Raw genomic sequence first — 27506 nt, 5'->3', positions numbered from 1 at the left:
CACGGTAGCCACGTTAAAGATAAGAAACTGGTCGGTCTGTTTCCAATGATTCATTGTCTCGAATTTGAACCTAATGTATTGACAAAAGGCTAGGTAACAAATAAGTAGCTAGGGATGTTAGTAAGAACCTTCTTTATTTTGAGTTTGTTAGTATTGTCATAATTATTGAAGGAAAATAAACGTGTTTGATATCACATTTAGCCCTGATAAGGTTCGGTAGATGGATGAAGGACAGAAAACTTATTACTAAAATAAATAACTACTTATTTTACCATACAATGTAATAGAACCATTAAAAACAAAATTAAATTCATTGTCATACTTATTGACTATTGACAAGTCGAAAGCATCAAAATTAACTACTGTTGAAAAGGTTGTCGATAACAAAACATCTCAAATCAGCAGCCGAACAAAATAATAACAGATTCTGTTCATTTAACAATATGGTCGCGTCACACATTGTATGCAAATGGTCGTCAAAGCTAAAACTTATTAATTGTAGTTGCTAGCATGAATAATGATGCAGTCTCAGACAAACCAAGTGTTAAAATGTAACTTATGACTGTTTATATCTGTCAAAATTTTGAAGTTAAATAAATGACTGTGGACGAAACCAATTACCAAGGCAAATGTGGTGATGTTTTATAAACTGCTGCAAAGGACAAATAAAATATTAGTAGAATTATTTAAATGATTTGACAATTATTTTTGTTGTTAACAGATTCATTACAAAAAACTTGGCGATTAAACCGAACAAACAAAAAACTTGGCGATTTAAAAGAGTGGCGTAAAGTTGACTGCCAGTTCTTCTCTTCCGTTCTACGCCCTTAATTTAAGAACTAGCAGTAAATATTAAATTAGTAGCCTTTAATGTATATTTCTTTTTTTTTACGATCATAAGCGTATAACATGTTATGTGAATAAATGATTTTTGACACTTATGATTTTCACATTAAAACTCTATTCAAGGCATTTTGTAATACATAGTGTTACACAAATGCCGTATTCATTACAACAACACATTTAGGTTAATATTAGTCTTCCCGAGGTTCTGCATGGCCTCAGGTATATTTGCCGAGACCCGAACTGACTGTTTTAATGGCATCATTTAGAAAAGGGTGCCATCATCTTTGCATCGTGTTAGGCATAGCACCTATGGTATAAGACGAACACAAACACGTATACCTGAAAATAATACTGTCCATACCTTAAAGAAGTATTTTTGTTTAGTTACTAACCATTACTAACTAAAACTAGATAAGGATGTAAAATAATTTGACAATATTTAACATTACGTATAAAAAAGGATGCGGTGAAATTTATTTGTAACCCAAAAGTACATTTAAGCTAATGTTATATATTATTTTACTATGTCCGACCAACGCTATTTATAAAGCTAATCTCGTCTCAGCAACATCAACATAATTGTTGTTAAGTACTTAATCGCTAACTGTCTAACTGTACTTGATAGAACTAACTGATTTAAGCGAGCGTTTTAAAACAAGGGTCACTATAGAATAGATAGACCATCGTTTCTCAACCATTATGTCGCGACCCACGAAATAGTGAAAAAGTTTAGTAATACAGTCTAGCGACCCCGTCATCGTAAAATTATAATATTATGTAAATAGCGCGCAATTTTAACGAATCTTTTATACTCATATGCAGTTTGTATTTATGATTTTTCAAGACTGCGACCTCCTTTTAAATCAAACTCGACCCACGCTGGAGAAATGATGTACTAGACCATTGCATATTGGAAATAGTTTTAACTCTATATAGCGAAAATAAATGGAATGTATAACGATATTGCGGTCTTATTATATTTAAAATTAAATCGTATTAATCTATTAATGCTAGAAGGTATGATAAACCGGTTTTGTGTTCAATTACAACTGAGTAAGCAAAAATTCAAACAAGATTCTGGTTCTAAAGATTATTCAAAAATACGTGTTTGGTAAAAATGTCCAATTAATCAAGAAATCATGTTAAGTCATTGCTGTGCTTTGAGATAGAACTTATGAGATTAAACAATTGACAAATCACTGTTTTGGACAATGGTCAGTTGGCTGTGAAGAAACTTGTTCCATGAGAATTTTGATAGATTAAATTTAACGGAAAATGAAAAGAACGAACTTCGTAAATAGTCCTTTATGTAGCAATTTTTTTTCTAATTTATATGTAATTGTTTAATCTTAACGTATTGAATTTCTTTAAAGTAGGTTAAGTAGCCATTTCATTGTATCAGCCGAGTGATACAAGATCTATCAATCTTTGATTTATTGATCGTTAACGGTTTTAACGATATACTGTGTTTAATGGTCACCTTTATTTTACCTAGATTTACGTTGAACTTTCAAAATAATTACTTTTGTTTTCCCAGATTTTTAATTAGAGGCTCTAAAAATTATGCATGAAGTTGAAAAACCGTTTATTCTAGAATAGGTACGTTACTATGTTTTAAAATTACGACGATTGATTAGAACATAAGCAGATTTACTGCAATTCCCCTACCCCCTCGCATTTTAGAAGCAATTTCAATTATGTGTAAAAAATCACATTGTCTTTGTGGGTAATATGTGTAAAATTATATCTTACGTTACACTTGATAGCCTAAAAGCCTATCGATTTAATAATATGTATGACTGTTTCGGCCACAAAAAGACCAAGTTTGAACCAAGTCTATAATAAATAACGAACACGATATGTAGTGGGAAAATAAATTATTTACATTGCAATAATATTTAATAATTCTCAGTGTGATATGAAGCCCCTAGTCCACCAGTTTTACTACAGTAAAAAATATTCCAAAGATTAGTATGGACTTCTTCAGGGTCCTTATAAAAGGGAGTTACAATATCTATAAGTTACGCAATGTTTATCGAAATAAGCAATTACGAATTTAGATTTTTATACATATATGTGTACCATTCGTGGTTATCCGTATGGTTAAAAATTGAATAATTCCACAGCAATCTTGATAATCTGACCCTTTAGGCTGTATCCAACCAGCATTGAAAACAATAGTCAGTTAACCGGACACCTTACGTCAGAATTACAAGATATTAGAAGCATTGCGGTTATACATCCAACCTCATCCACTATAATATTACGAACGTTGCACTTAGAGCGGGATGGTACTATACTGTCTCAGTCACACAGTGGCCAGTCGCTGCACGTGCGCCTTGACAAAACGGGTTTCGCCGGCCAACGAAGATTTTATTAAAATATTGAAACTCCTTGGGCCTCCTTGCGCCCTGGTACTTGTATCATCGATCTCATTGATAACAAATTGCTCCCCCTTTGTTCTGTCACAGCCAATTCGATACCTGTACGCATTTTATTAATGTCTTTTTGATTGCTATAATCCTGGTCATGTTTTCCTTGGTGATATTGGTATATACGGAAACTAAACGTCAATAAAACGCACCTTGTCGATCCGTATTGGCAAAACCTATTGCTAAAATTTTAATTTTAAGATTCAGAAAATTCGTATAACATACGCAGTAACATAACAACATGCAGGCAAGGAATTTGTGTCGTTCAATTGTGGTATGTTCTTTAACAATGGCACTCAAACCTATAAATAATATCATGTTCACAGATCGGCCGTACTCCGAGTCAGACATCGTACGACCATCAGCAGCCCCGCCCCCGAGCCGCTTATCAGCCTCGTCTCCCCCCCTAACACTTCCCCTGGACATGGACCTTGACGACGACGTATTCGTGAGCCCACGAACAGATAATGGAAATGATCGCTTTTCAACCACCAACCTGGAAATCTTCAGATATGGGAGTCCAAGAACTCCAGCAGGGGTCTTGCTTAGTCCTCGAAGGGAGTCCTCGTTTAATTTCTCGGTGACTAGCGAGAAGCATTGGAGGGATAAGGGAGGAACAGATGTGGCTGATGGCGTTGGTGATACGGATGAGGTAAGATACTTAAAACTAAACGCCCAAAGTAACGCTAAATGAGCTTTGAATCTAAACTGGCGACGCACAAAATATTTCGTCACAGAATAATTATTGTATCTGGAATAGAACTAATAACGAAAAATTATTAATTGACTATATTAATAATTTGACTATATTCACATAGATTCCCTCTCAAAAGCCTACGTACGACGTTTGATGCGTACTGCTAGTTTATAAAAAAAACTACCGCGCCCATTTGGTTTGAGAACCGATCCTGAACTATAAAAAATAAAGGAATTATGTGTAGTTCCCGAATAATATAATATAAAAATATGCTTACATTTATCATCTCATCATAATTGAAAACAAAACCTTTAAGTGATTAATGTAGTAGTAACATAACAGTGATGTTACCTTGAACCCATAAACTCATTTAGTTTACCACAGCGTGCAAATTCATTTGAAATTAAAAATTATTATTTTCTGAAAACTGTCTGTGCCTTTGTTCCCTACAAATGAATCATAGTGTCGATGAACCTCTATACAGATATAAGTGCTAACATGTACAATTTAAAAACGCAAATGATACAGTTAAACAAACCTTAAATTGTATGGCCTACATCGTAATTAACAAGTGTAGAACGAGAAACTTTTACTTTTCCTTGTATTAGTACGTTATTGTTTACTAGGCTATCATGTATGGAAAGAGTTTGCTAAGAATATTAGCCAAATTATCCAACAGTGAATGTTTCGCTGTAAGAGTTTACTAATTTAATAATAAAGTTATTCATTATATTATCAATTGGAGATTCCTATAAGTTATAGATAAGTACACGAAACTCTAAACTCTAACATATACAATTAGCTCATAGAATACATGTAAAATAAGATTAAAGGAAGGAATTAGTGTAATTTCACACAATTCATAAGAATGACGACCTTTGAATAATTTGTATAGAAAAAATAAACGCCTGTAAAAAAAATAAGGCAATCGTACAGTTGTCACTACATTGCCTAGTTACAGTACCCCTTTTTTTAATGTCACTTAATAGGAATAAGAACCCAACTAATATACATCGAATAAATCAGATGAATATGATTTCTTTAGTTTAATCTTTCTGATTTTTTTGGACTTTTGTCTTCTTCTAGTTATTTGATATAGCTTTAATAGATGTTAAAAATATACAGTCAATCGTAAATATGTTGTATTCTCGAGGGGTTCAATTATATTGAATAATGTTTACAATAAAATAAAGTGCTGACTGGAGGGGAAATTAAATCTTTTCTAATACAGATTTTTACGTTCAAATAAACTTTACTACGAGTGTTTTCTTTATAAGATGCGATTATCCATGAGCCATTTTATTTTTGTTTTTAGGCACACTTTTATAGCTTTAGGCTAAAGTAAAATAGATATCTAATATTGGGTAAAAGCAAATATACAACTATGGTTTACAATTGATAGGAAGTATATATATTTTTGTAGTGAACATTATCAGTAAAAGTGAGACACATCTATCATTACATCTTACCTATGCGCCATTATGGGGCCATCTACCCAAAAACTGAAGCCCTTAGTAAAAAAATAATAACTTTTTGCTACAGACAAGGAAGTGTTAATTATCAGTTTGTATGCAGACCATAACTCTACATAATATGAAAATTTATTCACACTTAGATGCGCGTACGCATTTTGGCATACAGCCAACGCTGTGTTTACTTTTGATCACGCTAACATTAAAACTGTGTCAGTTAATACTTAAGAATATATTGTACAGTGATTCTTATCGTACTAAATACCTTTTGTCTCTGTTGAAAATTAGCTTGTTCTATTCAAAGTCAAAGTAAAAATTAATTTATTCATATAGGTAACGTAATGTACACTTATGAACGTCAAAAAAAAAAGAAATACATATTAAATGAATCTAATTTTACATTTACTGCCAGTTCTCAAATCAAGGGCGTAGAACGGAAGAGAAGAACTGGTAATAAAGTCTCCGCCACTCTTTAATCGCCAAGTTTTTTTTACACAAAATTCATCTGAATACTAAATCCAGTCAAAGTCAGTTATATTGTAAAAATGAATCCCTCAATTTATAGTAACTGTTTATAAGAATATAAGAAATGATATTCTGTTATATTTTTTTTTAATTTCGTTAGTAGTTTTTTAAGAATAACTCTCTATTCAAACGCTCAACTTTATCTAAGATAAACAAGTATTTCTTAAAGACTTTCCATGTACTCGTTTTGAAAGCGAATAGTCGATATTAAAGAATAAAATAGCTTAGTTTTGTGAAGTTATTTCTGATATAAAAATATACAGCCATGACTTCGAGGGGTGACCGTTATTTTACGTTAGAAATAAACCTATTTTAGTATTTAGTAGGGAATTAATTGCGCCACAAAACATTGGCAGCAATGAAGATGGATTTACGCCTTATTGGAAATTTCATTGTACGCGCTTAGAGGAGAATGAGTCATTTCCGTAAGGATAATAAAATATAACGCCCGGTGTAAATTTAAGGTGTTTTTTTCAGGTTATTTGTCTTCATACTAATTCAATGTAGGTACTATTACGTATTGTACTAGAAATGCTTTAAAGAGAGAGATTTTTGTATATATTTCATGATAATTTCTCTGTCTATGTAATAGGCAAGTAGGTGATCAGCCTCCTATCACGCCGACTTTTAGGGTCTAAGACAAGCTGGTTTCCTCACGATGTTTTCCTTCACTGTTCGAAAATTTCTACATAGAAAGCAAGTCCATAGGCACAGCTGGATTCCAACCTACGACCTCAGGTATGAGAGTCGCTGAAGCTAGGCCAACACTGCTTAGGCCAATCTATCCAAAAATCGAATCAAGTACAAAGCTTATATATAATCTATCCGAAAATAAAAGAAATTAGGTGTCTGTAGTTCTTAGTGTAAGAATCAAGGACGGTGTAACCCAATAAACGAAATGCCTATTCTAAAATTGAACTTCTATTTGCTTAAACAAAATATTCTCATAACGGGTTTCGCAATTGGCCAACTGCGTTTTACAGTTTATTTCACAATTAATAACATCTCCCGCCAAGAGAGCTAAATATAGGGCCTATGATGCAATAATTATGTCGTGTTTACGTTTCATTGTGAGTGTAGAACCCGGAGATGAACTTTGTCATTTTGTTACGAATGAGTAGATATTTTTTGTATTCCTTTCGTTAAAATGATAATGCGTAATACCGAAAAAAACTCTAGTAATTATATACACATCATTTGGATTGTAATATGTTTCATACAAGTAACACTATAAACACACATACATAACTAAAGGTAGATGGTTTCTGGCGGCATAATGTTTCCAAGCAATAAATAATGCTGACAAATGAATGTCATTTTTACTTATATTTTAATTATTATATTTGATGACAGTTTACTTTAGCTCAGGATCGACTCATGATTCTCGTACACTGCTGCACATGGGACTTAGCATAAATGCACAGATTTTGGTATGGGTTACTTATATTGTCGAAATTTACAGATTATTCTTGCCGTATGTAACTATTACTGCTTATAATAGGATGATTTAAATGGATTTCGGTCTAACAATTAAATTAATTATTATTATTATTAAAAATTAACATAGTACAAAATAAAATCCATTGTAAAAGAACTCGTCACAGTGAATTCATATTATATTCCATTTTCAAAACATGACAGTAAATATCCGGGAATAATTTCCCTAAATTTTCAATGCGTATTTTGCGAAAGTAATTCACATTAAAAGCCGTCTCCATAACGGATCATCCCACCAATTTACTTATGAATATTAACGTCAAATAAGAAATAGGGTGGGGTGCGGACACTCTTAACAAAAAACCTCTCCACTGATCCTTGAAAAGGAAAAATAGAGGAAAATACATTTTGACGGATGACAAAATACTGAAAAGTAATCCAACGCCGCACTCAAGATTTTCTGCGCGTTTAATATTGAGAGTGTCCTTAACAATTTTTACGGTAGGTTTATTTCAATAATAAGGTTTCAGATTTTTTCATATACGCAGGTACTTATAAAATTTGAGTATGATATAAGAATAACCGTTTAGAATACCCGCAAATATAGCAACGATATAATTTATTTATTCAGTAATAAATAAAGTGTAGTAATTGTGAAAAGTAATAACTAATTACTGTTATACATGTCATCACAATTATATAATAATTTCTATAAAAGGTGTACACGTTCAATTTATTAGGTATACTCAAGAGCTGAACCACCTTATGGCGAACCAGACATCCTCAAAACAGATTAAGAGGCTGCAATGGGCTGGAAATGTTGTCCAGATTTCCAGCCACCGAGACTTATGGATGGCAACTTGGAGGCTGGCGAAACCGCCGAAGGCCTAAGTTAAGCAGGACCTCCAAGCCATGGGAACTATGAACTGGAAGTGAGAACCACAGAAAATGAGCGGCTGGAAGTTGCTCGTCCAGGTCAAGGCCTGATGGCATCTAGCACCTTGATGGTGATGACACTTCTTTTGCTTGACAGTGTGACTGTTACGTGATATGAAACTTTAAATTCATGTAAAAACCAATATTAATTTCATAATTCATAAGGTTAATTTAGATTTAAAATAATACCTTTATAGTTTAAACTGAGATATGACATAATGAAGGCTCATAGTAAACTGGCCTACTTTAAAAAATTAGTTAAGTTTCCTGTGAAACAAACTTGAAATAAATTATTATTATTATTAAAAAGAAAGAAAGCAGAAATTCCCAAAAATCCATTTCCATCAAGAATTGACAATTGCAATGTCTCAAGCACCTCATCACATAAACCCCAAAGCCTTCATTTAAATATCACCCCTAAGACACCTTAAAAAGAAAATCCCAGTCCATTGTAGATGCCCACTTGTACCGAAGCAATCACCCGAGACGGCAAAAAGATAGAAACATAAAAAGAACAAGAATTAATGCAGAAAGCGGTGCGCGCTGGATAATGAAGAGGTTTTCGTGCCTTTCCGAAAAAATATTTTAAACATGAAAAATAATGGGATGAAAACTTTTAAGTAGAGATGAAAAGTCCTAGGAATCAAAAAATATTAAGGCATTCTAAGGCATTCCTAATATGGCTTAACTCGCAAAAAGCTGACAATCAAGGCAAGCAAGGCGTGAAAAGAAATTTAAGTTAGTTTAAGTTAGTAGTAGATGTACGTCATTTAACAACCAAAAAAAATGAATCAATATTTTTTTTATTCTTAATACGTATTAGATATTTGTTGATTATCGTAATAGTATTAATAAGACAGTAAAGTAACACATTAAGATTAAATGTATACTCGCAGTATATATTTATTTCTCATTAGAATGAAATATTTTTTTTAGATGAGAAACGTATATACTAACGAGCACGTCGCCATCAGCTGTCCTAATTTTAGACCAATCGGCTTTGGCAAGCAAACCCGCTCAATTTCATATTATATTCTAATAGGGTGTTTAAATATATTAAACGAGGTATTTAATTTAATATTATAGTTGTGATATATATGATTCTTATTATTGTATTTTACATATATTATTAGAAAACTATACGTCATAGAAGATTAGCGGTAATAAATAAAAACACAATTAAGGAGTGTTTTAAATCGGTACTCTGTGACTTCAAATAGTGACAAAGATTCAGTTTCTGCCTTCAATTTAGAGTTTTGTACCACGCAATGCATAGGTTAATTGGCATTAAGGTTTTGGTGAGAAGTACATCGAAATTGCATCCAAAGAACAACGGAAGCAGAATTTTGATACTCTCATAGAAGAACTAACTACGAGTATAATATTATGTTCTTTACAAGTCTCTATATTATCTATAGAACTTAGAGATTATTTTTATTATTCTCGATATTATAAAATCAAACATAATTTCATAATTACAGCAAAAAGCAAAACTTTTGAAATGTAGATTTGCATATCTTTGCATAAGTAAAACATTTTTACATTTCAGTTACCCTTTCAGGAAAACCTGAATAAAAAATCCTTTCGACATACCAATGTCTGATTTGGCGCTGTAATAAAAAGTTAAAAAAAATATATAAGCACAAAGCACTCTGCATTCGATGTTAAAGGTTGTCGAGGAAGCCAAGCGCGAGCTTTTTGTGGGAAAACTCGAGAAAAACGGATCGAAAATAAAGTAGAAAGAATCGAGACATCTCTAGATGCGACGGTCTCAAGTCTCGAACCTTGAAGTTTTGTTGTAGATGTCTGTTACACCGTATAAGTCAAACGCTCTTGAGTCAGTGAGCTGGGCTATGTGATGATAAAAAAAGTATCATAAACACTGGCTTGCATCGGTGCTATCAATTTTAATAATAAATTTAATTATTTGCTCATTAACTCCCAAGAGAAAGGCTATGCTTCGAAGTACTATTAAGAACATAATGACTCGTGTTTGAATAATTTAATTTTCATAAAAATAATAAATCAGTGGCGCTACAACTTCTTTCTGTCTTGGCCTCAGATTTCTGAATCTGTTTCATGATCATTTTTAAATCTAATAGGCAAGAAGGTGATCCTCCAGTGCCAGTGCGACACACGTCGTCGACCTTTGGGTCTAAGACATGTCGGGTTCCTCACGATGTTTTTCTTCACCGATCGAGCAAATGTTAAATGCGCATATAGAAAGAAAGTCCTTTAGTGCACAGCTGGGGATCGAACCTACGACCTCGGGTATGAGAGTCGCACGCTGAAGCCACTATGCCAACACTGCTTTTTAATTAAATTTAATTATCAGTTCTTCAAATATTATTGGGAACCAGCTGTAACGCTGATCCAGGTCCTACGACGTATCATGCGCAAAGGCATATTCAATTCAAATAAAGAACAAAATGAACATGACGGAATGAACATGAGTTGTAAAAGAAGAATATAAAAATCATCGATTTGTGCGCTAATATTTTTTCCAGTCATATTACATTTCGGTGGAATGAAATCCCGAAGCTTTGTTTCACGTCTCCCGCCGTATCGTATCATTAACTCGAAGTGGATGAGGTTTTTTCGACTTTTTAACGTTAATTCTTTTTTTATTTATGAAAAAGCGGGTGTCATTGCATCTTTGAGATTTTGAGAGGCGTCGCGCGAACGCTCAATATCTCTGATGGTATTAATTAGAGGGATTTTTTAATCCGTCAAGTATGTTTTGACGCCAATTTTTTATATTCTTTGCTCAATTCGGTGATGAAATTTCTATTCACATTTATGTTAAAAATGTTACAAACGCTAACGATATTTTTAACTTATTTAGATTTTCAGTTCGTCGAGTATGCTTTTACTTATATTTATTTAATGCTTAATTTGATGGCACAGGATAAAAAAAAAGTACAAAAAATGCTCAATGAAGCTTGACGAACACGTGTTCCATATAAAAACTTAAGTGTATTAAAATCTAATCAAAATGTAACATTATGGTGCGTTATTAGTAAATAATAGCAACTCTACCAGTCATGGGAATGGGTAGACACAATAGCAAACGTTACGGTAGGATGAACCAAGAATTTCTAACGTACGAAGATTTCTTTTAGAAACTGGTTTTTGCAGTATAACTTTACAATTAAATTGTACCCCTATCGCCGATCTCTGAGGACATTCTTCGGGCAACGATTTAGTTGCATTACCTAAGTGTAAACTAAAATATAGCTAGCTAAAGAAAGTTGGAAATTTGAAGAAAGTCTTCATTTATTATTGCTATTATATGCTGACGCACCCCTTGAATATTTAAAAACGCAAAATAATATTAGTGATTTGTTTGATATATTTGTCGTCGATACCAGATTTTTACAGATTTAATATTTTGCAAAGGCTTGGTTTTATTGTACCTTCAGAGTGGACACAATTTAAATTTAGTTGTGTTGCGTGAGAATATTGGTAAAAAAGTAAATATGTTCGTCGTCCAGGCGAAAAAAAACTTTATGATGAGTTATATGCTACCATACTGCTAAAATACTCCTTTTTATAAATGATGTATAAATAAATAAACAAATATGGGACATTTCGAGTCGTACATTCCAAATAGAATCTTTGGCAGGTACCTACAACTGCTCTCCTCTGATAAGCGGTTTGAATGTCAAATAATATTTTCTATATGTTAAAAATTCGAATCGATTAATAATCCGTCGGTCGACATTTTTATTTAATATTAAAAACAAGGTCAGAGCGCAAGTCCGCAATCGCAGAAGCAACCGAATTCAACAATTCAACGCACTACTGACAAACTGACTTAAACACATTGACAATTTACAACGTGTATGATTTTGCATAATATGTTGCCATTAAAATAAACCAAATGACGTCGTATTCTCTTTTTACATAAACTCTGACATATATAATAAGACTGACGACTACATATAAGATTAGTTACAACCGTAGGATACCGTCCAATTAAATTAGATTTCGAAAACAAAACCTAAAAACTATTAAAAAACTGACAATAGTATAAAAGAGTTATGTATCAATATGATAAACATATTCGACATATCGAGTCAAGTAAAGACCAAACTTTATTTAAAATTAAATCTAAACTATTTTACTTTAACGAATTTTATAAGCCTAATGAAACTTATTTTTGCATTGTAAACATTGGTAGCTCACTTTTATGTATTGTCAATAATGCACCATTATAATTCAATGACTTCGATACTCGCTATTGTTCTGCAATAAATAATACACATATTTATATTTAAATTTTTATTATTTACCTTGGACAATTAATTTATTTTGTGTTCTTTGTCGGCTTACATAAAGCATGTATGTATAATGTTTTGAGTTTTAAAGGCGTAGAAAGTTCATCTTCATGTCTTGTGGTATTGCCAGATATGTGCTGTGTCTTTTTTCATATCCGAATCCTCTCGAAGGTTGTAGAGGTCAGTGGTTCTGGAACCTCTCCAGTTACATTAACAGTCGTAGTTTCGATCCAAGATCGGTCTGGAAAATTATTTAATGAAAAACAATTTAAAAACGGAACTTGACTGTTATTACTATTACAATTCCAAATATCAATTCATAAAAGGCCACCAACGTACTCGCGAGCCCTCTGGCATTGCGATTGGGACTGGGTTTATTTTATTTTTATTTTATTTTCACAATAAGGTACAAAAACAGAAAACAGACTGACTACATACATAAAATTATTACATACTAAACAACATTTAAAAATCTGACTTCCAGTTATATCTGTACACAGCATTTACACTAAATATCAACTAAACAACATACACATATCAAACCGAATGACAAAAAAATAAAAAATAAAGGAAAAAATATATATATACATACACACACACACATGTATATACATATACATTAATCAATTAAATTAGTAATTAAGGTTACAAGTATTTACTATGAACTATCTTTTTAAATTTACAAAGGGTTGTGGTGTTACTTAGCATCAGGTGAGTCTCCTGCCCGTTTGACCCCTGTTTAAAAAAAAAACAAAGAATTAACACATTCCTATCTCAATAAACTCTAGGGAAGAATGGAGATCTATGGGACTCTCATTACAAAGTTACCTATAATCGTAACATGTTATTTAATTCACCAACATTTATTTCCGTAAAAACATACATATCTTATGAACAAGAACAACGAACGGCAAGAATGCCTGGAAATATATAAAGCAACCCAATAAAATGTCAAAGCTACACCTACCGATTTCATTACGATATAAGTAAAGAATGAGATTATTGTGCGATATCTTTGCATAATAATTCTTTTCGGTTATTGCATTTCATCCCCTATTTGCTTTGATGCCATTATTAGAAGAATACTTTTAATATCATCTTCAGTGATCGGGTGACACAATGAAACGGCTTTGAAAGCCTTTTAATATTATAAATAAAAATTCAGGCCGATCTAAATTTAAGCTTTTCAACAAATTACTATAATCAGAAGCTTCTTTACATTATATAAAAAAAAATTCTTTGTATTATAAATAAAATATTTTATTTAATTTTAACAGAATATTTAGACGCTAATATGATATATTTTTGTTAAATACTTAATATAGTATTACAGTAATAATGCTCTTTTACAATTATTTTAAAATAACCGAAGGATAGAGATTGTAACACAGTCGTTATGTTAAATATTAAAAAGATCGCACCCGTTTCGTTTTACAACACATTTTTTCTATTACCCTAAAAATTGTGTGTTACGACTTAGCAGTTTTATTTGCGCATAAACCATTTAAAGGCGTTGACTTCGTAAAATATTTTCATAACAAATGCGCATGCCGTATATTAACTATAAATTCCATACGGTTACCGCATCATGCATACATCGTAAAAATTTCATTGTATCTTATATAATACTGAGTTGCAGTGAGTAGACGACATTCTAAAATAATATTTATGAAAATTCATTACAATTGTAAAAAAAAAATGTTTGGAAACGTGTTTTACCACAAGTAACAATTAATTTAGCCGCCGTTTCACAACTGCGCGTTTTTCAAGGCAGTTTTTGCCGCGCACCACCACTTTGTGGAACCAGCTGCCCACTGATGTATTTCCGAACCATTTCGATTTAGGGTCCTTCAAGAAAACAGCGTACCAATTCCTTTAAGGCCGGCAACGCACTCGCGAGCCCTCTGGCATTGAGTGTCCATGGGCGGCGGTATCACTTAACATCAGATGAGCCTCCTGGTCGTTTGCCCCCTGTTCTATAAAAAAAAATGCTAAAGAGAATGGCGGTCAACTTCAATTTTGATGCACATAGTTTATATAACTAAGTACTGTACAACATAAATAATAAGCCTTAGATGAATATTCGTGAAATAATCTTAACGTAATGATGAATGATTTAAAATTTAAAATTGCCAAGTTGCAATTAGCAAATCGCTACTGTACCAATGTACAAAATATTTCTTGCTTACAAATATACAATTAACATATAGTAGGATTATGGTAAAATATTATCTAAAAAAATTTTACAAACTCAATGTAAAAATTTAAATGGCAAGAAATAAAAGGTGCGTAAAATTTTTCAAGTAACTTTTTTATTGCTAAAAAGATGAGCGATTGTATGCTCTATAATAAATTCGAGATAAGGCAGATTTTTATTATACTTTCGGATATAGAACTCAACAATGAAATCTGCAATGTTTACATTTGAAACGGCGTGGATTTTAAGAAGATCGTTGGTTTTTATCTTGTTACATTTTATGTTATTCAACTAAAAGAAAAAATATAACTTATATAATATTAAAACTCTATGACTTTCCAAGTCAATAACACTGTTGCATGTCATATTTGGTGACAAGAAAGGAGATGCTTAGGAGAAAGTGAAAAAGAGCATAATTAAATTTTAAAAATAAAGTTACAGATGTAAAAACTTAACTAATCTTAAATCATAAATGACAATGCAACGTTCGAAAATACATAATTAATGTGAATAATATATAGAATACACGATTGTCTTTACATATTTATAAAATACTTGCAAGTAAGCTTCATATCTGTTTGAGAAGTAGCTTTAATCAATTTTTATCCAAAAAGCCCTCTTTATTTGGAAAAAATTTAAGTTAATCTAATATTTCTGAAAGGTATTAGTTTTATTTATTTATTAACATTTCGTTGCATTACAAAAAAAACTGATAGTGAAGTTTGTAATCGCAAATCAAAAAATATTTGTATCAGAAATCTATTTTTCCCTTAAAGAACGCTGTGATGTCATACATTATATATTATAAACGCGAAATTTTTATGTTTGTTGTTTGTTAGGACTGAATAATTTTTAATTACAGTTTTATAAATTGTTAAATTAATATGGAAATGCCAGATTAATTACCATCCATAATGACATGACTCAAACTAAAAACTATTTAAGCGATGCTCATCACTTCGTCATCTTCTCTCAAACCATGGCTGATTTTGTACTTTGACGAGCCAGATTTTATTACACGATTAAAAATAATTGCCATATTAAAATTAAAGCAATTGCAAGTCATTAGTCATTTAACAGTCAATAAAAATGTCTGAGATTTAGTGACGTCATAAAACTTAAGAAAAATCTTATTTTACAGCTTTTATTAGTTCGACGCGTGCGCATAAGTTAATGACATCGTTTTGTAATCGTATATTATGATCAGTTTTACGACGTTTTACGTGTGACTTCATGCATGCAGTCAGCAGACCGCCTTTTTCGGCGGTTAAGCTTTTTAGAAACAAAACTGGTTCATCGTAAATTGACTTATTATTTTATTAAACATATCTTATGTACTCAAACTTTTAAAACATTTGTTTTCCGATGCTTAATTGTGCTTGGTGAATGACGTCACTCGATAGAATCAGTAGTAGCATTTAACTCAGTTTTTGCTTATATTTTAGGCTAAATTAACTTACAAGGGCGACGCTGAGACGACGATGCTTCACACTGCAAAATATCATATGCCATTTCATCATAATAATACTATATTTTATCTCCAATAAGCATCACATGAACATCTCCCGTAAGTGCTAGGGAAGGTAGGCTGAGTAGGATAGATTGACGCAACGCCGCGCAGCAGGCAAAAAGTATACCAGAGCCTTTTTATTAAAATTATCTCAAGTCAGTTTTTTTTATTATAGTTAAGTATTCTTTAAATATATTTATTAAATTGAAATATAAAACCTTTTGGTACAGTTAAAAATACAATTAGATGTAAAATTATATCGTGGTCTTTACGATTCGTGTCGCCAGTTATGAGCGATTAGCTGAAATCCCAACGATCCGGCCGTGTGTGTAAAAAAATAATAAAACGCAATACCGTCGACATAAAACCCCTGTTTTTATTTGATACAGAGAATTACGTACATAATGTTATTTTATATACGGCGTTACACGACTGCAAAAGGTGTGCAATTTTTAAGTGAAACTGCGTATTTTAAAAAATAATTTTGTTAACAAGTTTAACGTCAATGAAACTAGTGTGTGATGTACGTTATAGTAGCTCAGTTTTTTTAAATGAAAAACGCTTACGTATATATTGCACATAGGAAATCTTCATGGAATTTAATTATAGTCTAAGATCCGGGATTACAAAAATATACCCTCATCTGTTATTTACATGAAACAATTTTTTATAAGCTGATTTCAATATCATGAACTTATAAAAACAACCTCTGCCATCATAAGTCTGCTGCAATTAATAGTAATTATTAATTAACAACTAATTTATTTTTACTTTCTCGTGTTAGTTACATGAAGTAAATTAAAACCGTCAATATTTTATATTATATACCTCACTTTAGTAGGCACCCATCTCTATGATTGCTATACTTACCTGCAGCCAGGTGAGAAAAGGTAAATAAATGTAGCTTATTTCCCTCACATCTTATATCAGTATTTTGGTAGGAATTGTAATATGAAACAGTTGAATGAAACGCTTATTCATATAAATCGTATATTTTTTTTAAATTAAACTAAAAATTCGTGCTAAAGGGAGAAAGATAATATTTTTCACTATAACGCGTGCAGTTTATAGTGATGCGCCACGCGTCGATACAGCTCGATACATTTTACGATTGCATTTAATTTATTTGTTCCATCGTAAACGTCATGTGAAGCATCGATGGGCCCCGTTTGAAGATTATTATTTGTTACCCACGAGGTTTTTTAACGACACCATTACGAGATTGCGCCGATACCGTCAGTCGTAACTGTCCATCTCACTTGACTTTGTTATGATATGAAATTATTATGTTCATACAAAAGTAATATATAATTTTTTGTATGAATTTACTGTTATGATTCATATAGTAGTTTGATCATATAGTACTCACCATACTTTCAGGATGAGATTCATCACGTAATAAATTGTCTACCATAACTATTTACTAAGCAATGTTGGCCAAGAGGCTTTAGCGTGCGACTCTTATCCCTAAGATCCCATCGCCACCTGTGAAACATCGTAAGAAAGCCGGCAATGCCTTGGACCCCAAAAGTCAAGGGCGTGTGTTAGGCATAAGCTGATCACCTAAGCCGCTATAAGAAAAAACAAATGAACACGAAACAGATACAGAAATCTGAAGCCGAAAACTATAAGGTTGTGGTGCCACTGGGTTTTTGTGTAATGGCTGAGATTCGGAGACGTGAATGAAAGACGGTCGCGACTCGCAGCCGAGTCGTGATCAACCCATACCCCCCAAACCTTATTCAGATCATTATGTCAAATTTACTCAAGCCTAGTTTCTATTGTTTTTGGCAATATAGCAGAGGAAATTTAACTAATCTGTGAAGCCAGATACAAACTTCAATAATGCATTAATTGCAAAAACATATAAATATCATTTGCAGAGCTAAAGGCGAAAATAAAGTAATGATTCGTGTTTAATAAGATAACAGCATAAATAGTAAAGGTATAAATACATTTATTATGGCTTATTAAATTATTATATGTTTTATTTGTAGTCTTAGGCTTGCATTATCTCTATTTTTCATTACATGACCATTTGCTAGCGCTAAGTGTGCCTACTACGCTAGAAGGGCGTTAATGATGGTTTTTGACAAGAAAGACTTTAAAATCATACATAAGGTTTTTTTGAAATAGAAAAAGAAATTAGTAAGAAAAATAAGCTAAATATTCGTTACTACCATATTAAAAAAGAATGTGAACGCGGAGACTCACTGTGTAGACTCTCTTTCCCCTTCTAGGGGTTATCAGACATTAAGTCATTTTAAAAATAGTTTAAATTATTTGATTAAAAGGCCCAATTTTTTTCGGCACTACTGCACTGAAACACCACGATGCCACCAATACTCTAGGAATCTTTGACCACTTTCTTCTACTGGCCCCATGACGTATCTATGGAATCACCTTTATCAAATTGTAATCTTGTAACAAATATAAAATATATTTTTCACCTTTTCATTTCACTTTTAGTTAATAAATTAAAAGCATACTTTGTCAATATTTAAGACGTCTAAAGCTTTTCCATTTATAGTTTCGATATAGATTTCATAGTTCCGACAATAAAACTTCAAATATCTCAAGTCGATAGATCTTTTTATTGGCAAATGAAACGTTGACTGTCTTCGTTACGGGCTGAAACAATGTATTTCTACAATGATGTTGATTGAATTCGGTAAATCCTATATTTAATCAATAACGGAGTAAAAAGTTACGTGTTTTAGTAGACGTATTAGTAATGTTAATTGGGAATACTATTTTATAAATTAACTTCTTTGCTAAATGATAAGGATTTCTGGAATTGATGGAGGAGACTTTTTGCGTTCACTAATACAAAACTAAGTTTCTCTATTAACAACTTAAGTTATGTTACAATCTTCAATTTTTATTTATTTAAAATAATCATGAATATTTTTTTTATTTATTTCTCCCACTAAACATTTTTTTACACTTTAAAACGACTTCAGAACAGGAACGAGAATGCAATTATGTAATTAAAGTATAATGTAAATATTGTAAAACCAATGCTCCATATTTAATCCTAATTTCATTAGAACCAAGTTCAATAATTGAATAAAGCAATAAATTTTGAATATTAAGTTTTACTCTTTCATCTGAGACATTAATATTTCGATCCGAAAGCACAAACATTCTTTTCATATTGCAGAATTAAACTCATTTCGCGTCTTCTTTCATAAAACCTTTTCTTCGAATGTAAATAGCCTTTTAGATTGATGTTTGCGCAAAATTGTGTCTTTTGTAACGTATATAAGATTTAAAACCGTTTGATGTATTTTAAGTAGCAGTGAGTGAAAATTATGCACCCCAATCCCTTTGAACCGATTTGTCGTGTGTCTATTGTCGTTTCAAAGGTATTTTTTGCTTATTATTACGCTTGTTCGGATCTGGTTTAAGTTAGTATTATTTACCTATATACCACCGCGAATAATGGTGCAGTTCTATTAACTGTAGCGCGTACGAGCCCGATAATTTTTCTTCCTATAGACGTCAATTGAGCTCAACACCGATGCCGTTCAACTAATTTATTTTTCTATTAAACAATACATTAGACAGTTAATTTTTATTAACTCCTGACAAAGTTTATAATCGTAGGAACAGACACGAAATAAGGTTTTCTTTACATATGTAAAATCCAGGCTGAACCGTGGTTGATAAGTTCGTATGTTTTACATAACTTTCTTTTAAAACTCTTCTTTATAAATATTTCCTTACCTTATCATATCCTCATCAATCGTGACCTGTGTAATTCTTGTATCTCCTGTTCGTTTTGTAAATGTAATTCTCTATTTTCTTGAATTTGTAAGATTAGCTTTTTAGTTTTAGTTTGTTATTATAATATATATAGTTACTAATAGATTAAGGTTCTATATTTTAGTATAAATTTATTTTGTTTTTTATATAACTTCTGCACTTCTGGCACCCATCATTTTTTTTTATTTATTTCTATTCTTACTAGGGTTGCCTGGAAGAGATCGCTTGTTAGCGATAAGGTCGCCCGTTGCATCCCTTGTAATTTATATATTCTGTGTTATTTGTATTTCTTTAGCAACGAAGTGTAAATAAATAAATAAATAAATAAATAAATAACTTTAATATCCGCGAACGAAGACATAGCCTAGAAATAATAGTTGTAGCATAAACATAGTTGAGAATAGTTCTAATTGCTTTTTTGGCGTCTATCCAATGTCTTCTGTTGAAATTACTATATGATACATAGTCATGAAACGAATTGTTTGGTTAGTTCTAGAGACTTGAACATTAACAATCAATTCCAGTTCTGTATCAATAACAACAATCTTTGAAGTCGAAGAGCGTTTTGTATTGAAAACAAATATTAGGATATATTGAAATATTCAGAACTAGACCTACCTTTAAACGAATTTGCATTTTATCTTCCTGTGTTTGACTTCAAAATTGCTCATATCTCCCGGGACAAGCCAACTTAATTTAGCTTTATTTACTCTTCGGTGTATGCAAATTTTTCCCGCCTTTAGATAATCATCTGTCCTCTTTTTTCTCGTTTGTTTCTATATTTACATCTCCCGATATCGCGAAAGTAATTTGTCGGTGCCGTTTTCAATTTAAAGTCGAAATTAGGTATAATAAAATTATACAGTTCACCGCTACCGATCGCAGAGATATCTTTTAAGAGGATTTTTTTCTAATTTTATTTTGTGAGGGGCAGCTTTGTACCTGTGGCTTGTAATCTCATTAGACTTTAATGTACAGTCACCGTAGAAATTATGCCATCTGTTATGGCTTCGATAAAATCAGTATTGTAAAATTTTATCTCAAGTTGTTACTCTACTAGAGCACGGGAAAATTTAAAAGGCGGCTAAGCCAATTCATTATCCTAGTCACATCCAACTACTTACGTTGATAAGGAAAACTATCGCGACTTACCAAAGAAATAGATGCAATCTGATGCCTAGATATCCCTCACATATTGCTCCGGATATATTCCTATAGGGTTGAAGAATCAATTATTTTTTAAATAAAAAAACATTATTGGCATGCGTAAAGCGTAGGCTGGAACAGTTCTATCGTCGCCCACAACTTTATTGCCTAGATTGCAGTGCACTTGATCTAGATAGCTAAAATAAACATTGCGAGAGCACTAGATTTTCCTTTACCGCTAAAAGCATTTATAGCATCCCTAATGGTTTTATTCATAAATATAATTGTAACTATATTGCTTTAAGCTTTGTCTAGAATTTATAAAAAATGTATATTTATAATTTTTTTTTCAAATTTTATTAGAAACTTAAGTTTGTTTTATTATAATATTATATACGTACTTGTAATGTACTTATTATCTAATGAATTGTTTATTAGTGGGTGAAGTTATACATTCTTAGATCTGACATAATTTTCTTGTGTGATGGGTTCTTAATCAGTCTTTATCATAGCTTGTATAGCCCTTTCTGGGGCCCGCCTATATACGCTTGATTCAGAAGTCTGTATGATACAATATTATATATCAAAATTTAACGTTTCTTTTGCAGTAAAAGTGATTTCCTTTTCTCCCATAAAATGGAATCGGTACTTACAGGAATCGAATCTTTAAATACGACCATAACACATGCGTAGTTTCCATCCCCCATAATAAAAACGCAATTCAAATTATTCTAACAATAAAACAGTCAAGTGTATCACTTAATAAAATTACGTGTATAGGGTGTTACGATATCGTATCGAGTTAAGTAAATAACTTTTATTTTTGAATATGTTAACTTTGTGCCGAAAATGCACAATATTACAAAACTTTGAAGAGAATACTCTTTCTTACAATCGCCAAGTGCAAAATTAGAAATACCAGGTATTTGCCAGGCTTAAAATTTCTAAAGATCTCAAAATTTGAGGTTATAAAATATATTTTCATATAAACGTATATGTGTGCAGTATTTTTTTTAAATATACTTAAAATATTAAATAATTAATTCTTTAAGCATTACAAATTAATTATTTTCATCGTAGCGTTAACAACTAAAAGATACTTCTTTCCTTTTCAAAAGAATATGTTCATACTTTTATTGTATATTACATTATGTATAACATTATATTGATTATTAAAAAATAAATATGTTATAATTAACAAATAATTATTTAATTAAAACATAAGCACAGTTTCACTATAATAAGGTTTTAAAATTAACCTTCTTTTCGCTCCTGAACCGCTACAGAGTAACCTTATAAAAAGTTAACAAAGACAGTTGAAAACTTCCATAACGCAATGAAACGGGTGATTCAACTTATTAAAGTCGTAATAAAATCGTATCGTAGTCGTACCGTTACAATAAAAGTGCCTCTGCAACTCACGTACTAAACTTTATGAGGGCATTGTTTTATTAATATCTATAAAAAGTACTTTCAAGTAAAGCGTTTTAGTTAGGAACCCGCGTTTCAGTGTTTACAGTGTATAGCCAGGCTTTATTGTTCTTATACTGACTTGCAATTAAGTTATACAGTAGCGTTTATGCTCGAATGGGTTTATTTATTTTGATAAAATGCGTTTGTATAAGGAACAAAACTTCACTCACAAATGCAAGATTTATTCAAAATGTACAATGAATTGGTATTTTATTGAGAAAAGTATTAATTAATGCAGTAGTGTTTATTTGTTTACAAGGGATTAAGATTCTATGAAACTTTTGGATGTCGTTGCAATAGGCGGTAAAACAATAAAGTCAGAATGCTAATAATATGACTTTGGGTATTTTGAATTTGGATATAAATGTCGAAAAAAGTATTCTTATATTTCATGTATTTAATTATCACAAGTAATGTGTAATATTACATATAAAGAAAGAAAAACACTTTTTTACGGATTATCTTAATATATATATTTCTTGTGTGCGTGTGTATGTGACTGAACTCCTCCTAAACGACTGGACCAATTATGATGAAATTTTTTGTGTGTATTCGTGGAGATTCGAGAATGGTTTAGATTCACAATTTTGTCCGCTGGACAATGTTTTTTTTAATTAATTAGTAGTTGTTGATTTTGGAGTTTTACATTGGATCCGACAGACGGCGCTACCATCGCACTGTCAAATTTTAAATAATATTCGAATTTTAATTTTAGTCTGTCCCGACAGTTAGCGCTGCGATCAAATTAAAAAAAAGTTTTGTTATCATTGTGTTATTGTAGACCATGTGCTGGATCGTTAGATATTGTCATAACATTTGAATAATAATTTTCATCAAAATGGTCCAGAATGTTTTAGCTTATTAAAAAAAGTTTGAAATTTTCAAATTAAAGACGTATAGACAGGACAACGTCTGTCGGATCCGCTAGTAGTTATGTATTATTGTATTTAAACTTATAATTATTTGGACATAATTTTAAATTTAAACCGACGTTTCGCGTGCTTTAACTATAATCCGTAAAAAAGTGTTTTTCTTTAAATGTGTAAAAGTTATGTTAATAAAAGACAATACATACACCTTTTTTTCTATTAATACTTCGAATAAACACAATTTATTATAAAATAATAAATAAATACAAAACTTGAAAAGGAAACAAAAAATCATGGACAAAGATACTTTTGTGATCGAATTAAGATATTGACTATAAGAAAATTATTTACATCCTACTTATTAGAATTTTCTCATTCCAGACAGACGCAGCATCTCCAGAATGCCCAACGGAGAAACGTTCATCCGAGAGTTCAATTCTCTCATCCATCATGCCTGACAGCATATCTGGCTCCATCTGTACTGCTGTCCTCTTCATGCTGGGATGGAAACTCCTCTCGAACAAACGGTGAAGAGTGAATACGAAATAATTAATACATCGGACAGTATAAAAGCTCATTGGACGATATATCATTTAGTATATTTTATTCCATCTAATTCAATTATTATAGGACTAATTCATACATACCTGCATACAATTTGTGAAACTGTATGAAATTATATTATTTAAGCTTATAGCACTCAATTAATTGCCATAGATTATCCTGTTACCTTTGACTTGTGAAAATGTGCAAATTTGTCAGATTTTGACGTATTACAGTCAATTGTCATTTTCGTTCGCCATTGATTTTGCATAACCAATAGAATGTTCTATGAGGTTTTATATTTTTCTTTGTATGCCGTAAATACGTCGTTTTAAAACTGGAACCAATCTTGGTTTCGAAGTTTTAAACCAATGTTTGTATGAAATTTCACGGTTTTTAAACTGTGGCCTGATAGAATTTGAAATACACGTCAATGTATCGGGTATGTCATTTGAATATTTGTGCCCACTTGTATTAAGGCCTATAATCGTCATTTGTATTTTATTCCTAAATATTGGTAACTGTAAAATTATTCTTGTATATAAATAGCGCTGTATAAACTGTTAATATTTCAGAAATATACATTTTCGCGATAGTTATAACCTATGTAATTCGTATATAACGAAAATTTTATACTGTTACGAATTTTTTCTTCAGAAAACATGTTTAATGGAATTTATAAATTATAGTTATATGTACAAGGAATATAATTGAAGAATATAATATTGTAATCGCACTTATATATACAAGTTCTGTTTGTCTCTTTACGCTATGCCCTAAGTCTTAAGATTTTCATGAATTCTGTGAGAATTATGTTATTGAAGAAAATTTATAGTATTGCATTATTTTTATTGAATTCTTTCGCGCTACGTCTTTGTATTATTACTAATAGGCAAGTGGGTGATTAGCCTTCTCTAAAATACACACGCAGTCGACATTTTGGGTCTAAGGCATGTCGACTGAAAGAGCCAACGTTAAATGCGCTAATAGAAAGACAAGACCACAGGTGCATAACCGGAGTTCAAACCTCCGATCTTTGGGAAGACAATGCACGCTCAACCCCTATGCCAATAAAATTTGTGTATCTCGTGCTTTATGTGGCATAAATATTATAAATTTTTAATTATGTTATATGGACTTGCAAGGGCTGACATATAAAAGGAGTATAAAATATTATATTTGTTTTTAGAAAATATACATCACTACTGATATAAAATAATCTCGTCCAGTTTTATAAAGCCAATACTATCAAATAAAAATGATTTAAACTTTTTTAGTATCTTAATTCTAGTTAGGTAAAAGTCTCCAATTATATTCCTTCTACTTAATTAATGTAAAACGCACAAAAACGTTACAATATTAGAACTGTTGCGATTATTCGGCTTTCGGTGTTGTCAATTTAAAGCAATAAAATCTAGACGAATTTATACATGTTTTATTATTAGGAAATAATATTAAAATCTGGGACTATGTATTTCACAAATTCCAAAGAAACAGCCTAAAATTATCATCGATTGATCTCATTATTGTTATAATGAAAATGATTAATTTAGTTAAGATAAACGGTTCGTGCCAAGAACTCCGAAAATATTTAATCAATAGAATATTAAGATAATATAAAATATAATTTATCGCATTAATACAAAATTATAAAGAATCTATATGATTCGTTACCATATAGATGCTTTTATTGTTTTAATCTAATTTATAAATTATTGACTCGTATAGGTTAATTAATAAGTGCGAATAGTGGCTTATATCTTCGTGTTTTTATTCAATTGTTTTTTTGTATGAAAACGTAGCTAAAGATATTCCATTTCTGAAATTCCATTTCGGGATCAATAATATTTTGGGAACAAAATTTTAGTTTAAGCAGAGTAGTTTTATTTAGTATATTTTTGCTTTAAGAAAGACAAAACAATGAAGGATGTGTTCAATTGTGATATGTTATTTAAGGTGAAAGGTTAATTAAAAAAGTTTTCATAATGATCTCTTGAAAACTCTTATTTGCTAACACTTCGCTTTAAAGCATCCAAAAACACAATTTTATTTATAATAATTTATTACAATTTATACATTGTTTTCTGGCGGAACAGATATTACAATCATAACAAAACCAACTAAAAGGATGGAAACTAAATTCGTATTACAGGTTATTAATACAAAAAAAAAAATTAAAATGATAATGTTTGTTTTGGATGCTTAGTGAAGTTGAAATAAAAATCAAGGCAGTAAGAGTTTTGTATATAAATTAAAATTGGTATGCTTTTGCTGTTTAAGAATTGTAGCGAAAAATTTCTAAATTTCCGTACTAATGCTTTATGTGTTTTTGAAGAATGAATAAATAGTTTTGGAATCTTTTAACAGAACTGTAGAGAAAGAGAACTATAAAAAGAGTTTTAAGGATTAAGGTATTTTTTCATTGAATGTTGTCTTGTTCATTCTTCAAAACAGTGCTTTCGCCTGTATGATAATTACTTGTATAATATTATAAGCAATATAATTGTAATTAGAATTTAAGATAAGCTTTGCTGGTTTAAATAAAGTACTTACGTCCTTTTGATTTATAGAGAGATTTCAAATTTAGAATGTGATCTAAAAATCAAATTAATTTATCACGCAACGACTCAGTATTATTTTATATTGAGTGTTTCATTAAAGAGGGCCTTTATTTTACACATAATTTCTATATTCAAAATACCAATAGTAATTATTACGAGTCGTATTGTGCAGTGCTTCGAAAGGCTTAAAGAAGGACAAGAAAGGACCCGAAGCTATTACGATCGTGAACAAATACGAAAAAAAAACATTTTCTTTTGCATTGTACATTAAAAATTCAATGTCGTGAATAAAGGCCTTTTTGAGCTATTCAATGGCATAGACCTTTATATAACTAGTTTAAACATGTGTGATTTTATTATTTACTATAATTGCAGGCCTGTATATTTTAAAATAATTAATTTTAGTTAAATTTAGTTCGTAATCGCCTTTTACCAATAAGTTGTATGCCAGATATTTGTAATTTTATATACTGCCAATTATTTTCTGTTTTTTTGTATATTCTTTAGTTAAAAATAATATAATTTTTATAAATATTGTGTTTGTTTTATTTTTACCCTACCACACGGTTTAACGTACGACAAATAGCAAAAATAATCTAGAAAAGTCTTGATTATAAATTAATAGGCAGGTATAGTTTTGCGTCTGTTTCATGCGTCTCTATTTCATGATTGAACTCAAAGTACGCAATAAACTATTCCCATTACAGCGTTTAGTAGAAAACACTTGTACTGCTGCATATCACCTCTTTGTGGAACTAGCGTTTCATTCCCTATAAGGTTGGCAACACACCCTTGCCCCTGGCGATCCAGGTGT

General features: G+C 31.2%; 1 protein-coding gene across 1 annotated transcript in view; it reads left to right on the top strand.

The window, feature by feature from the left end:
- The window catches only part of LOC110994712, a 78233-nt gene extending 52677 nt beyond the window's left edge, over nt 1-25556 (top strand). The window contains exons 2-3 of the mRNA XM_022261518.2: nt 3605-3930; nt 23970-25556. Of these exons, the coding sequence (XP_022117210.2) occupies nt 3605-3930; nt 23970-24119 (476 nt within the window). The 3' untranslated portion in view covers nt 24120-25556. The remainder of the gene's footprint in view (nt 1-3604; nt 3931-23969) is intronic.
- Nucleotides 25557-27506: the final 1950 nt, after the last annotated feature.

The sequence above is a fragment of the Pieris rapae genome, chromosome 6 (assembly GCF_905147795.1).
Source record: "Pieris rapae chromosome 6, ilPieRapa1.1, whole genome shotgun sequence".
Taxonomy (NCBI): domain Eukaryota; kingdom Metazoa; phylum Arthropoda; class Insecta; order Lepidoptera; family Pieridae; genus Pieris; species Pieris rapae.
The sequence above is the reverse complement of the archived record's forward strand: the minus strand, read 5'-3'. Positions and strand labels throughout refer to the sequence as shown.